This window comes from Rhincodon typus, chromosome 16 (assembly GCF_021869965.1).
Source record: "Rhincodon typus isolate 14 chromosome 16, sRhiTyp1.1, whole genome shotgun sequence".
In the NCBI taxonomy this organism is placed as follows: domain Eukaryota; kingdom Metazoa; phylum Chordata; class Chondrichthyes; order Orectolobiformes; family Rhincodontidae; genus Rhincodon; species Rhincodon typus.
This window is the reverse complement of record NC_063347.1, coordinates 30731283-30746311: the sequence shown is the minus strand read 5'-3', so window position 1 is coordinate 30746311 and position 15029 is coordinate 30731283. Positions and strand designations below refer to the sequence as shown.

General features: G+C 40.4%; 1 protein-coding gene across 1 annotated transcript in view; it reads right to left on the bottom strand.

Moving 5' to 3' along the window:
* pxk (PX domain containing serine/threonine kinase) overlaps positions 1 to 15029 on the bottom strand; it is a 66883-nt gene that overhangs the window by 22593 nt on the left and 29261 nt on the right. The window contains exons 10-12 of the mRNA XM_048606147.1: positions 12512 to 12629; positions 10822 to 10900; positions 6187 to 6292 (exon numbers count right to left, since the gene is read on the bottom strand). Of these exons, the coding sequence (XP_048462104.1) occupies positions 6187 to 6292; positions 10822 to 10900; positions 12512 to 12629 (303 nt within the window). The remainder of the gene's footprint in view (positions 1 to 6186; positions 6293 to 10821; positions 10901 to 12511; positions 12630 to 15029) is intronic.

Below are 15029 nucleotides of genomic sequence, written 5' to 3'. Positions count from 1 at the left end.
CCACCTCCCTATTTTCTGCATATAAACTGACGTTTTCCCAGCCACCATCAGTTCTGAGGAAGGGTCACTGGACCCGAAACGTTAACTCTGTTTCCTCCTCCACAGATGCTGCCAGACCTGCTGAGCTTTTCCAGCAACTTTGTTTCTGTTTTAATTCCATCAATCTGCCCTGAAAACAAAAAATGCTGGAGATCATAGCGGGTCAGGCAGCATCCATAAAGAGAAAGAAGCCTAAAGGTTTCAGTCTAGATGACTCTTCATCAGAGCTGACGTGAGGTGTGGAGGGGGCAACATTTATACAATAGTGGTGGTGGTGGTGGGAAGAACAGGGGGAGGAAGGATGCTGATCGTGCAGATTAAGTGATCGGAATGCGAGAATGGCAGAACAATGGTATACCTAACTGCCAGACTGGAAAGAACAGACAGTCCGACTGGGGTGGGGGTCAGGAGAGAACACATGGTTATAGAGAATGTAATAAGTAAAGGTAAAAGAAAGGGAAGGAACGGGAGTGCATTCATGATTTTGAGATGTTGAGCTTAGTATGAAATCCAGAAGGTGCCTAGTTTGAAGACGAGATGTTTTCCTCCAGCTTTCACTGTGATTCACTGGAGCAGTGCGGCATGCCGATGACAGACAAGTGGGTATGTGTGGAGGACATGGTGTTAAAATGACTGGCTATGGGAAGGTCGGGTCATGCTTGCGCACGGACAAGAGGTGTTCTGCAAATTGGTCACACAGTCTATGTTTCCAATGTAGAACAGGCCACATTGGGTGCAGCAAATACACAAGATCGATCTGCCCTTATTCCATCTCCCTCAATAGTCTCATCTCAAAAAAATATATCAATTTCAGTCTTGAAAATTTCAACTGATTTTGCATCCACAGTCTTTTGCAAATGGGGGTGGGGAGGTGGGGATGTAAGTTCCAGATGTCCATCATCATTTGTATGGAATTAGTTCTACCCTAGCAAGTGGATCAGAATATTTTTTGTTAGCACATCTTGCCCAATGTCCGAGAAAGATATTTTAAACCTGTGTAGACTGGAGCCTCGTGTATTAAATGATGCAGCTTCTACTACATGTAAACATGCCACACTGCAGCCTAACTGACTAGCCTAAGTTTGTACTTTGTAGACAACAAGAACACCTCACGCTTGCATCTTTTTCAAAAGAATGGAATAGTTGACAGTCATTGGCTGGTACATTTCTCAGGGCAATGCCCTTACCAATCAAATCAACCTGCCTGGTATAAAATGTAAACAGTGCCTGGCAGTCAACTGTCAATCATCATTAGCTGGTACATTCTCCATGGCAATACCTCTACCAATCACAGTCTGCTTACCAACCAATCAGCACTCTCCTGTCATCAGATGTAATGTTGGTTTACCCCTTGAGAGAATATGTTTGTCAACTCTTCTGATGAGTGCAAATTGAAAAACTTTGACAAAATATTCCTTTAATAAGTATAACTTTATTTTCATTCATGGGGTGAGGGCATCGCTGGCCAGCCCAGCACTGACTGCCCATCCCTAATTGTTCAGAGGGCAGTTAAGAGTCAACTACATTGCTGTGGGTCTGGAGTCACATGTAGGCCAGACCAGGTAAGAATGTCAGTTTCCTTCCCTAAAGGCCATCAGTGAACCAGATGGGTTTTTCCAACAATCAACAATGGATGCACGGTCATCATTAGATACTTAATGCCAGATATTTATTGAATTCAAATTCCACCATCTGCAGTGGAAGGATTCGACCTAGGTCCCCAAAACACCACCTGGGTTTCTGGATAACAGTCCAAATGAATGCCACTATGTTTTCGCCTCCCCAGCGATGATAATATACACTATTATTTGGGAATTTGGAATTTTAATATAAAGACAGATTCAGTTCGGCAAAGGATACTTTAAAAAAAAAGAGATAAGGAGGTTATTTAAAACAAATGAACTAAAGACAATTTCCAAGAAGGCATTTGATCCGCTCATAGAGTCATACAGCACGGAAACAGACCCTTCGGCCTCCCAACTCGTCCATCTGACATTTCCTAAACTGAACCAGTCCCTTTTGCCTGCTTTTGCCCATATCCCTCAACTTTTTCTATCCACATACCTGCCCAAATGTCTTTTAAATGTTATAATTGTGCTCACCTTTACCACATCCTCTGGCAGCCTGTTCCAAGAGATATACAAACCACCTTCTGTATGAAAAAGATGCCCCTCAGGTCCCTTTTAAATCCTTCCCCTCTCACTTAAAACCTATGCCCTCTAATTTTGGACTCCCCTACCCTGGGGAAAAGACCTTGGCTATTCATCTTATCTATATCCCTCACTATAAACCTCTATATTCCTCAATCTCCTATGCTCCAGAGGAAACAGTCCCAGCCTATCCAGCCTCTCCTTATCACTCAAACCATTGAGTCTTGGTAATATCCCTGTAAATGTTTTTTGCAACCTTTCCAGTTTAGTAATATTCTTCCTGCAGCGGTGTGACCAGAATTGTATGCAGTACTCCAAACGTGGCTTTACCCAAGTCTTGTACTGCCGTAACACGTCATCCCAACTTCTGTACTCAACGGTCTAGCCAATGAAGACAAGTGGACCAAACGCCATCTTCACCACCTTGTTTACCTGTGATGCCACTTTCAAAGAATTATGTACCTGCACCCCTAGGTCTCTCTGTTCCACAACACTCCCCAGGCCATACCATTGATTGTGTAAGTTCTGCCCTGCTTTGTCTTATCAAAATGCAACATCTCACATTTATCTAAAGGAAACACCAACTACCATTCCTCGACCACTATCCCAGGTGATCAAGATCTCTGTAATCTTAGATAACCTTCTTCACGGTCCTCTATATCACCCAAGTGCAAACTTACTAACCATGCCTCCTATATTCTCATCTAAACTGTTTATACAGATGAAAAACACTGATCCTTGTAGCACACCTCTGGTCACAGGCCTGCAGACTGAACAACCCACCCTCTACCACCATTCTGCGTCTCCTACCGTCAAGCCAATTTTGTGCCCAATTAGCTAGGTCTCCTTGGATCCCTTGTGATCTAACCTTACCAATTAGTCTAGCAAGGCCTTTAACAAGGTTCCGCATGGTAACGCCCACGTAGAAAAGGTCTTCCGTTCTACCTTCATCTATCTTCTTGGTCACTCCTTCAAAAGACTCAATCAAGTTTGAGAGACACAATTCCCCATTCATAAAGCCATGCTTTCTATTCCAAATCATTCCTTGCCTTTCCAAATGCATGCAGATCCTGTCTCTCAGAATCCGCTCCAACATTTTACCCACCACTGACTTCAAGCTGTAACAACGGAGTCACACAGCATGGAAACAGACCCTTCAGCCCAACTAGTCCATGCTGAACAATGTTCCCAAACTAAACTAGTCCCACTTGCCTGCATTTGGCCCATATCCCTCCAAATCTTTCCTGTTCATGTACTTATCCAAATGTCTTTTAACTGTTGTAACAGTACCTGCACCTACCACTTTGGTGATTAATTCCACACACGAACCATTCTCTGCGTAAAAAAGTTTGCCCCTCATGTCCTTTTTAAATCTTTTTTCTCTCACCTTAAAAACATGCCCCCTAGTTTTGAACACCCTCACCCTGAGGAAAAGATCCGTACTATTTACCTTATCTATGACCTCATGATTTTATAAACGTCTATAAAGGTCACCCCTCAACTTTCTACACTCCAGTGAAAAATGTCCCAGCCTACCCTCCATTCCTGGCAACATCCTGGCAAATCTTTTCTGGACCTTCTCCAATTAAATAATATCCCTCCTATAGCAGGGCAACCAGAACTGCACACAGTACTCCAGAAGTTCAGGAAAGCTGACGTTTCGGGTCGGGGTCCTTCTTCGGAATAAAAAAAAAATTCTTTCTGACGAAGGGTCATGACCCAAAACGTCAGCTTTCCTGTTCCTCTGATGCTGCCTGGCCTGCTGTGTTCCTCCAGCTCCACACTGTGTATTCTCTTACTCCAGCATCAGCAGTTCTTATTATTTCCTACTCCAGAAGTTCCCTAGCTTCATCTTGCAGCCTTTCTTAAATAATGGCATAACATTAGCCAACCTCCAGACTTCCGGCACCTCATCTGTGGCTGTCGATGATATAAAGATCTCTGCTAGGAGCCCCGTAATTTATTCCCTAACTTCTCACGATGTCCTGGGATACACTTGATCAGAACCAGGAGATTTATCTATCTTTATGCGTTTTAAGACCTCCAGCACCTCCTCTTCTATAATGTGGATTCTTTTAAAGACATCACTATTTATTTCCCCGAGTTCCCTAGCTTCCATGTCTTCCTCCATAGTAAATACTGAAGGGAAATATTCATTTAGGATCTCACCTATCTCTCCTATGGCTCCACATGTTGATGGTCTCGTTGATCTTTAACAGGCCCTATTCTCTCCCTAGTTACTCTTTTTCCCATAATACACATGTAGAATCTCTTTGGATTCTCCTTAACCTTATTTGCCAAAACTATCTCATGTCCCATCTTGCCCTCTTGCTTTCCCTCTTAAGTGTACTCCTACACCCTCTACAGTCCTCAAGGGATTCACTTGATACCAACTGTCTATAGCTGACATATGCCTCCTTCTTTGTCTTGATCAGAGCCTCAATATCTCTAGCAATCCAGTTTCCCTACACCTGCCAGCCTTGCCCTTCACATTAACCAGTGCTAAGTAGGCCTCCTGTGGTGTTAATGTATTAAATACTTATATTGCTGAGTTTATGACAGATGGAGAAAAACAGTTCAGAGGCCACTAGTTTAGCTTTGACTTAGGACAGAAAAATCACGTTTTCACCCACCACAAAAACAATTTAGTTTGTGAAGCCTTCAAACTGTGCGATTTTGCCTAGAAGCTTGCAAGTTGCCAGAACTGTAGAGAGGTTAGGCCATAAGATTAGAAAGGCTTCATGCCACCACAAAGAAATTGTAAAACCACTTAAGCAGTCCAAGAAGGGAGCTGAAAAAGATTCTTTTAAGAAAGAAATTAAGGAGTTGAGATAGCAGAGTTGTTTCTCTGGAATTGAGCATCTGTAAAATCTTTGATTTCATGATTTATGTTAAGCCTTTTCTAAAATGTCTTCTATATAGCTTTGTTTTATTTTCTTGTTCTGTATTATAACCTGGTACTCTCTGGTTAAACAACATTTGCAGCCATATGTATATATTCAGTAACTAATGAAAATGGTAGTTGACTGATAAAGTTATGAGCTATCAAGCCAGGTTTCATCCTGGGATCGGAATTGTCCAGCATTATCATCAGCTGGGATCTTAATACTATCACCATCAAGGGAGAAACCAGTCATGACAAATCTAACATTCAATTGTAACATTGCCATTGTTGAATCTCCTATCAACATCTGGGAGCTACCACTGATCAGAGACTAAACTAGACCAGTCAAATAAATATTATGGCTACAAGAAAAGGTCCAAGGCTAGGAATTCTGTGGCAGGTAAGTCACCACCTGTCTTTTCAATGCTGCCCACCATCTAAAAAGGCACATCAAGTGTGCGATGGAATACTCTACAGTTGCTCAAAAGAATGCAGCTCCAACATCAGAAAGGTTTGACACCATCCAGAATACAGCAGCCCATCGATGCATAGTAGCAGAGTGTGTACCACAAGATGGACTGCTATAGCTCAACAAAGATCCTCCAACCAGCACTTTCCAAACCCATGACCTCTAGCAGCTACAAGGAGAAGGGCAGCAGATGCCTAGGAACACTATCACCTTCAAGTTCCCGTCCAAACCACTTAACAACATCACCGTTCCTTCACTGCCATCACATCAAAATCCTGGTTCCTTTATCACAAAGACTGCAGCAATTCAAGAAGACAGCTCATCACCAACTTCTCCAGGATAATGAGGGACTGGCAATAAACATTAGCCTAGCCAACAACACACATCTGATGAATGAAAAAAAAAAAACAGGAAAAGCTGATTAATTCCATAACAGGGGAACCTAAGAGCTTTTTAAATTATGAAACAATTTGACATGCAGATATGGATGAGTTTTATTTTTACACACAGGGGAGACAAAATCCAGGAACATTTGAAATATGACACCACTAAAAAAAAAAAATCCAACCGGAAATTCAGAAGAAAGCTGTTTACCCGATGAGTGACATGAATGTGGAATATGCAACCTCAGCAAAAAAATTAACTTGTTTTCCAATACTCTTAAACACCCTCCTCTGCAGTGAAGTGTATAAAAGCCTTACCTTAAACTGGGGCTTTTCAGCATTAAGCAGCACAACATCACTGAATAACCTGAAAGGTGACAAGAAAATAACCATTAAAACATTAAAATCATTAAATCATTAAAAATGACTTATTTGTTAGTTTATTTTCTTTGGAGGATTGGCATCAGTTCTGCATTAAATGACTGCAACTCTTCCTTATGTAGGATCAAACAAACCTGTTGTATACAAATATTTGAAGAAAACAAAAATTGCAATGATTATTTTTAAAATGCCTTGGTCATTACTCAATTTAGGGGAGTGGCTCACCAGCAAGAACTTATGGATGTCTAGAGGTCCATGGAGATCTTCCAGGGGCCTGCAAAATGATGTCTAAAGCCTTACAGTGGACAACGTGGGTAGTAAAGGTAGCCTTGATGTGAGCCGCGGCTGCAGCTACGACATGCAACAGAGTGGCCTGGCTTTTCCGATCAATATGGGAATGTACATAGAGGGGCTACAAGTAGCACAGAGATTGCTACGTCAAGAACTAAGTGTCTCAATAAATAGAGATAGTAGGAACTGCAGATGCTGGAGAATCCGAGACAACAAGGTGCAGAGCTGGATGAACACAGCAGGCTAAGCAGCATCATAGGAGCAAAAAGGCTGACGTTTCAGGCCTAGACCCTTCTTCAGAAATGGGGGAGGGGAAGGGGGTTCTGAAATAAATAGGGAGAGAGGGGGAGGCGGATAGAAGATGGATAGAGGAGGGGAAACAAACAGGTCGAAGACGTGGGGATGGAGCCAGTAAAGGAGAGTGTAAGTAGTCCCCACCTACACTCACCTTTACTGGCTCCATCCCCGCCTCTTCGACCTGTTTGTTTCCTCTCCACCTATCCTCTCCTCTATCCATCTTCTTTCCGCCTCCCCCTCTCTCCCTATTTATTTCAGAACCCCCTTCCCCTCCCCCATTTCTGAAGAAGGGTCTAGGTCCGAAACGTCAGCCTTTCTGCTCCTATGATGCTGCTTAGCCTGCAGTGTTCATCCAGCTCTGCACCTTGTTGTCTCAATAAATACCTGCCTTCCTAAAAGTATTAAAACACTTTCCACTTCATATTGAAAATTATATATTATAAATGAAATGCAGCAGGGTTCTGTGAAATTCATTTAAGAGGTTCCAGTGCTAAAATTAATTCAGAACCACTGACTTAAAAAACTAATATCTATCGATAGGAACCTTAAAATAATTGATCACAAAATTCTTGTCAAAAATCCAGAAACTCTGTGGTAAAACAACGTTACAATATTCTACTTACAAATACTAGTTTGAAAATAATAGAAAAATGTTCGAGTTTCCAAAGACAAGACACATGCCCAAATACTTGAAAGGTTCCATTCTGCTAAACAATAGTGTGGGAAACAGAAAGTGACGGAAATCTACCTGTTCAATCAAAAGTGCAGACCATATTGACCATATCTAACACCCATAAATACTGTTGGTGGATATGAATGTGACTGTGGGCCTCAAACTCTATGCCAGGGCTCATTCCATGTCAGTATATGTATCATTTCAGTCAGTTTGCTGTGCACAAACCTAATGCAGACATGGCAGATATCTTATTCCATCAGGTCCACTTAGCCTACCAAAGATCAGAGTCAAAACAATTCTACCAATATGCTGGCTTCCCCATAATCCAACATCAATTTCTCTGAATGATTCACTTGAGTCCTGCATTAAATGCAAGAGTGTCTTCTACAAAAATATTCAATTGTTCCGTTAATGACAGAAGATTCCACAATATCATCACACGTGCAGTAGAAGCGCAATGTATGGGTTCCTTTCCGGAGCTCATCTGTTCGGTCCGCGTTTACTTTTTTTTTCTTTCTTCTTTCATTTATTTTTCTTATTTGAACCTACTTACTTTCTGTGGAGAGCTTGGCAGCTTCAGCGCATCTGACGCAAAGTTTCTTCCCGACGGTGGTAGCAGAGGGAGTGGGTTTGTGCTCCCAGCAGCAGTGGAGATGGAGGGAGGCAAGTTTGGGCCCAGTGCCCAGCTGCCTCAGTGGCGGCTGCATTGCCAAGATCAGCCCAGCTCAGACTCGTGGCAGCGACATCGTTGGTAGAGGCAAGATGGCGCCGAAGAGTGGTGACTCCAGCCGGCCAACTGCTTCGTGCTGGTCTCTACATTGGGGTGGAAGAGCCCAGATCCCATATCCTTTATGCACTTGAGGACTGTAATTTTGCACTTCTAACTTATTTCATTATTTTTCTACTTTATACTTCAGATTTTGTACCTAGGTACCTTTCTATTTAAGATGGCACCAGGAATGGTGACTTTGTACACTTTTCATTGCACTCCTGTACTTGAGTACACATGACAACAAAATTAATTCTAATTCTATTGAGATAAACCTGTGTCTACCTCTCACTTGAAGCAACATGATTTCTGTTCACAAAATGCAGTTGTTTCTTATGCCAACTACATTATTCAGCATAGCTTCTGGTAGGACAGTGACATATATCACTTATCTGTAAACAATGATGCACATGCCTAGGATAAAGTGGGTGCCCATATAATACAGCATCCTCCAACTTTCATTTTGGATAGGAAATAACCTTCGATAGCCCCAGATAAAACATTTATCATTGCTTCATTTGTACTCTTAGAAATTCATGTTTGAAACACTCCATGTATTATCATCAATGTAGTGGTCAAAGCCTTTATATTTTACTGCATGTACAGCAGAAGGGGGATGGTTTGGATAATTTTTATTCATGTTGATTTATGCAAGCGCTGAACAAAAAACATAATCCTTTATGCAAATCTGTAAATGACAAAGATGTGATTTTCCTTCTCATATCCATGACAACCTGAAGATTCTGGAAGCTATATTCATCATGAAAATGTTTTCATATTGTTAGAAAACTAGCTAATTCTAGGAGAGGGACACATCTCAATAAAATATATTATATTTTTTCTCTGACCTCTCACTCAATGAAGCAGTACCTAGTCAGCTGTTCTTTCACTACTTTCTGTGCTCTGTATCCATTCTGAACTAATTGGCCACAAACACACCCTGCTTTTGTGTGCATTTTCAATTCAGGTCACAACTCAGTACATCCTTGAAATGATAATAGAGCGCAGATTGCAGACCATGCTAAAGTGCACTGACTATGAAACACTGCTAAAATAGGAAGATTACGAGTTCAGACACAGCAGAGTAGCCAATTTCAATGCACTTAGCATTCTAATAGTGACTCTCTCATAATTTGTTTAAAATCACTTCTGTCATAGAAATAATATTAAAAACCAAGAAAAGACACCACAAATAGAGCAGCTTAATATTATGTAGGTTAAAAAGTCCAATTTGTTTTTATCCCCCATTACATTTACTTGCAACATCACAGAATCATAAAACCTCTACTGTATGGAAGCAGGCCATTCAGCCCATCCAGTCCACATACACCCTGCAAAGAACATCCCACCCTGACCCACCCCACTACCCTATCCCTATATTCTTGCATTTCCCATGGCTAATCCACCTAGCGTGCACATCCCTGATACTATGGAGCAATTTAGCAAAGCCGATCCACCCAACTTGACATCATTGGACTGTGGGAGGAAACCAGGGCACCCAGAAGAAACCAATGGAAGACATGGGAAGAATGCGCAAATACCACACAGACGGTCAGTCACCTGAGGGTGGAATTGAACCTGGGTCCCTCGCTGTTGTGAACCACCTCCCCTTGAAGAAAAGCAATGTTAAAGTATCAATTCAAATGAATTCAATCCCACGTCTCAGTATAACTAACTTTCTGTAAATTACAAATGTTGCTCTGAAGCTTCCTGAGATTTACAAAATGTGTGTGTTATTCATAGAAGCAATGTTTCCCCAAGCAACACAACAGTGTAACTTAAAAATTCTTGTGCAGACCACGGACAAATCAACCACTAAGTTACCAGGTGTCTGCAGTTGCGCAGAGAAATTTAAAGGAGCCACAAACTTAAACAGTCTGTGCATTCCAAAAATAAGAGAGAACATTGGTAGGAAACCACTCACAGTCAGTCAATCCCAAGCAATATATAGACGAAGGACAACATTCAAAAATGCTTAAACACACAGGATAGATCCATGTTTATAATTCCTCACACTGTGGAGCTCTTCATTTTGTTCACGTCCTACTGCTACAAATCAATCCTTTGAATTCTGTTGGGCAGTAATATTGACAAGTGGCTCAAATTCGAAGAAGGCCATGAACAGATGGCCAGGGACACATTAATCAAGTAGTTGGTTAAAGGCAGTGGTGATCACAAACTCCTTTGCAATAACGTAATCAATGGTGCACCTCATAGTTAGTTTCAGAGTGTGAATTTTGCTTCAACAGCAGTACTACACGTTACCATTTCATGCTGAAGTTGGCAAAGTGGTTTACATGTGGTTGGTACTTGCTTGTTTTGTAAACTCCGGCAATTCAACACATAAATATATAAAATAAAGTAACAAAATACAGCCATGTCCAAATAACTTTCATTTTATCATGCATTAAAAGACAAAAATAGTTGCTGTAATGCAATGAAGGTTTCCTACTTTAGCAAATTTAAGTGGTTTCTCACTTACGGTGTCTCCAACAGCTGGGCAATTGTTGGCATGCTTGTTTTCCAGGCTTCTGCAGAAAGGATAGACTGCAACACAGATACTGTAAAGAAAAAAGAAAAACAGGTTCTATTTTTATGCATCATCCTGCTTCTTGAACACTTTTTGTTTCATCAAACCAACCAAAAATCTGAAGATTAGAAAGTATGCTACTGAAAAACATGTACATCATGTAATGAATACCTCACCTACAGTAGCAAGTAGGAAATAGTCAACAAAAATGGACAATTCAGTAGCTTGGAACTAATAATACAGAATCATAGAGATAATGTATAGAAATAAACCATTTAGCCCATGCTGATATTCTCTCAAATGCGGTCTTTTTAATCTAGTTCCAACACCTTTGAGGGGCAAACATGAAAGACATGAATATCCACCTCAAAAGGGTAAGCAAGTATTGGGCAGTAGAAATCTAATCTGGAGTGAACAAGAACCCAGTTCCATCAAACCATGGCGATTCACACAACTGATGCACAAGGTGTTACCAACAGCAGACTCTAATTTATAATGCCCCTGCACAAATTGATCCAATACTAAACTAACAACCTCATTAGACTCTAAATACTGACATTACATCCCACTTGAACAATTACTCAGTAGATAAATTCATGTATCACCCTTGGGCCTAAAATCCAATAACTCTGGGCAGAGTTATATTAATTATCTCAACTGCAGTAGTAGCAAGACTGATAGAATCAATCAATTTTACCAGGATGGGTGCTTTGCTGTTACCATCATTTTCCAGCCATGAATGTGTGAATAAAAGATAAAAGCAGGATCTTAAATAACATTTACATAGCTTACTGATATTAACTGTACAGGGATACATACATGAATTCTATCCCTGAATAAGTCACAACCTTTAGGAAAGGAGCAGCATGTACAAAACAGGGGAGAAGGAATATTTGATTTAAATTATCTATGAAACCCTCAAAATTCAGGGTCATAATGATTTCTTTGAAATTGTTGGAACATTTAAAGTCTGCTGTTAAATCTGTAGCTAACTCCAACTACAAACTCAGAGGCTAAGACACTTTTTAGTTCACAATGGCTGTCTACTCCAGAAGTCCAAAGTAAGTGCCATTTCAGGCAAATTGCCTCAAAAAAAAACACACTGCTTAAAGGATTTTAAAAACTGCAAAATCAAGACACTGTGCCTGAAAACAAATATGAACTATTCCAAAGCTGTATCATTTTAGTTATGTCCATGGATTACACCAAATGAACAACATTTAGAGAAAAGGTCCCAATTGCCGTACCCGTTCTAAAAAAAAAACAGGATACCATGTGTGCAAAAATCTGGCATCCTACACAAAGATAAAATTTACTCAACGGTATAATAGCCAGCAACTGAAAGAGAATAGCAACATATATCTAAGTCATGATGATGTATGACCTGGAGAGAAGATCCTCATGCGTCTGCTTCCCTTCTTCTAAATGAAGGAGGTTACAGGACTGGAATATGTTACAGAAGTAGCCCTAGCGGTTGGGTGATGGAAAGAACAACTGAAATGTTTGAAAGTTATAAAAGTTCACGGCATAATTGAATACAAAGAACTAGAATTCAAGACTGTACCTTTGTATCATCTTCTCTTACATCATCTAAGACATCCCAGCAATAATCAATAAAGAGGAGACTTTTAAAAATTCTTACCTATTTCTGATGAGGGGGCAGATGGAAAGCTGTCCACTGGCACGGAATCTGGCGGCCTTCCATATGTAATCTCATACAGCAAATGGCCAAAGGAATAAACATCAATGGCTTCTGTTGTCTAACAGTACACAAATATACAGAACAAATATTAGAAATGCTAAAAGAGATCTTCAAACATTTCAATGTGAAAATTCAGTGTTTTTTATTAAACTTTCGAAGAGATCTTAACCAAGGATACACGAATGAATGAATTAGAAGCAGGAGTAAACCACTGCACTGCCATTCAATAAGCTGTTAGGACCCTCACTGATGTTTCGTTATTTTTATTTGTATTCTTTTATCAATTTTGCTTTGGAGCGGTGAATTGAGATTGTGACCTGAGGATGATTTGTGGACTTCAGGAAACAACTTGTTGCAGAAGGAAAAGAACAGAGCAAACAAGCTTTTGTTTGTTGAGAGGCCAAGCCTGGAGGTTAACTGCATGCTGATTCTGGATTAAAAGGGTTCGTACAGACACCAGGAAGGGCATTGTGTTTAAACAGAAAACAAAAGTTGGCTATTAATGAGGGCAGTATCTAACAACTGGTTCCACAAGTCTGAATGAGATCCCCATATTCGAGGAGATGGCAGATGTTGAATGGTGATTGAGGTTTCAGGAAAAGACAGTCAGTCTCTTAGGGTGGAACCAGAGTTGGAAATGCTCTTTTGAACCATTTTATTTGGAAGCAGGTTTGGCTTCTGATGACACAGCATGAAAGCTCCATGCCTAATCTCCCTCACTGGCTTTCAGAGGCCCAAACAGTAGAAAGCTGAGTTAGAAGTATTACTACCTGTGACTAAGTGAACTGAGAAGGTGACCCTGATCGACATCTCCAGAAAAGCAAAAAAAAAGTACACATCTGTGACTGTGAAACAACATATCATAAAAATCATTCATGTAATCTGGCCAGTTTTGTTATTTTCTTTTATTTAGCCCTTAACTGTGTCTGTTTGTCCATCTTTTGTGTAATTGGGGGGTGAAAACAAATATTTGTTTTCGGGAGGCGACGGCCTAACGGTACTATCACTGGACTGTTAATCCAGAGACCAGATAATGTTCTGGGGACGGGGATTCGAATCCTGCCACGGCAGATGGTGAAATTTGATTTCAATAAATATCTGGAATTAAGAGTCTGATGTTGACCATTGCCGATTGTTGGAAAAACCAATCTGGTTCACTATTGCCCTTCAGGGAAGGAAACTGCCATTCTGACCTGGTCTGGTCAACATGTGACTCAAGATCCACAGCAATGTGGTTGACTCTTAACTGCCCTCTGGGCAATTAGAGATGGGCAATAAATGCTGCCTGGTCAGCGACGCCCTCATCCCGTGAATGAATTTTGAAAAAATTTCAGATTTAAAGCACAGACGTTAATTAAATTACAGTGCTGTTTAATTGCTTCTTTCAAAATTATTGCATAATTAATAAACTGTTAAGTCTTTTGTTTAACAATAAACACTGTCTGGAATTAATTATTAGCAAAGTCTGGGATTGGTTATTCAAAAATATGGTTAGGAACGATTGGAATATCTATTGAGTGTCTTCAATGGTTTTAATTTTACGGTGTCGCAAATGCAAAGTTAAAAGGCTGACTTGTTTTAGCAATCTGTCTCCATGTTGTAACAAGGCTCACAGCTAATATGATTCCTTCACATGCCTTTTACCCCTTTGTTTATAAAGAATCTATCCAAATCGGTCTCAAATATATTCATAGACTCCAACTCCCCCACCATTTGTGGAAGTGTTCCAAATACTGTTGGAAAACCCTCAGAGAAATAAAATTCTCAACTGCCTTACAAGAGGAACCACTGACTTTAAGCAGCGGCTTCTTGTTGTATGTTCTCCCAACAAGAGAAAACATCCTCTCCAAGTCCATCCTGTCAAAATCTCTCAGGACTTTATGCTTCAATAAAGGTGCTTTTTAGTTTAAGCCCAAGCAGATACAAGCCTAGCCTGTCCAACATTATCTTACAAGACAGCCCACTCATTCAAGGTTTTAGTCTCATAAACCTTTTCTGAGCAGCTTCCAACAACTGCGCAGCCTTCCCTAAATAAGAAGACCAATGCTGTACATTGTATTCTAGACATTGTCCAATGCCTTGTCTAAACGAAAAACAAAAAAAAAAAACTTTCCTACTTTGGTATTCAATTCCCCTTGTAAATTAAAGCAGTCTATTAGCCTTCTTAATTATTTCCTGTACCTGCTTCTTAAACTTCTGTGATTTATGTACCAGGACCCCTAGATTCCTCTGCAATCTCCCACTATTTAAATAATATGCTTTTTCTCTTCTTCCTACCAAAATTAACAATTTCACATTTTCTCACATTATACTCCTTTTGCCATATCTTTGCCCAGTCACTATAACTACATAACTTTGTGATGTAATAAGAAAGCGATATTACAGTTGACTCAGCCCCATTTCCACTTTTCCCTTATTTGTAGGAAAGCAACTTCACCACCCTCCCTCCTCTGCTCCT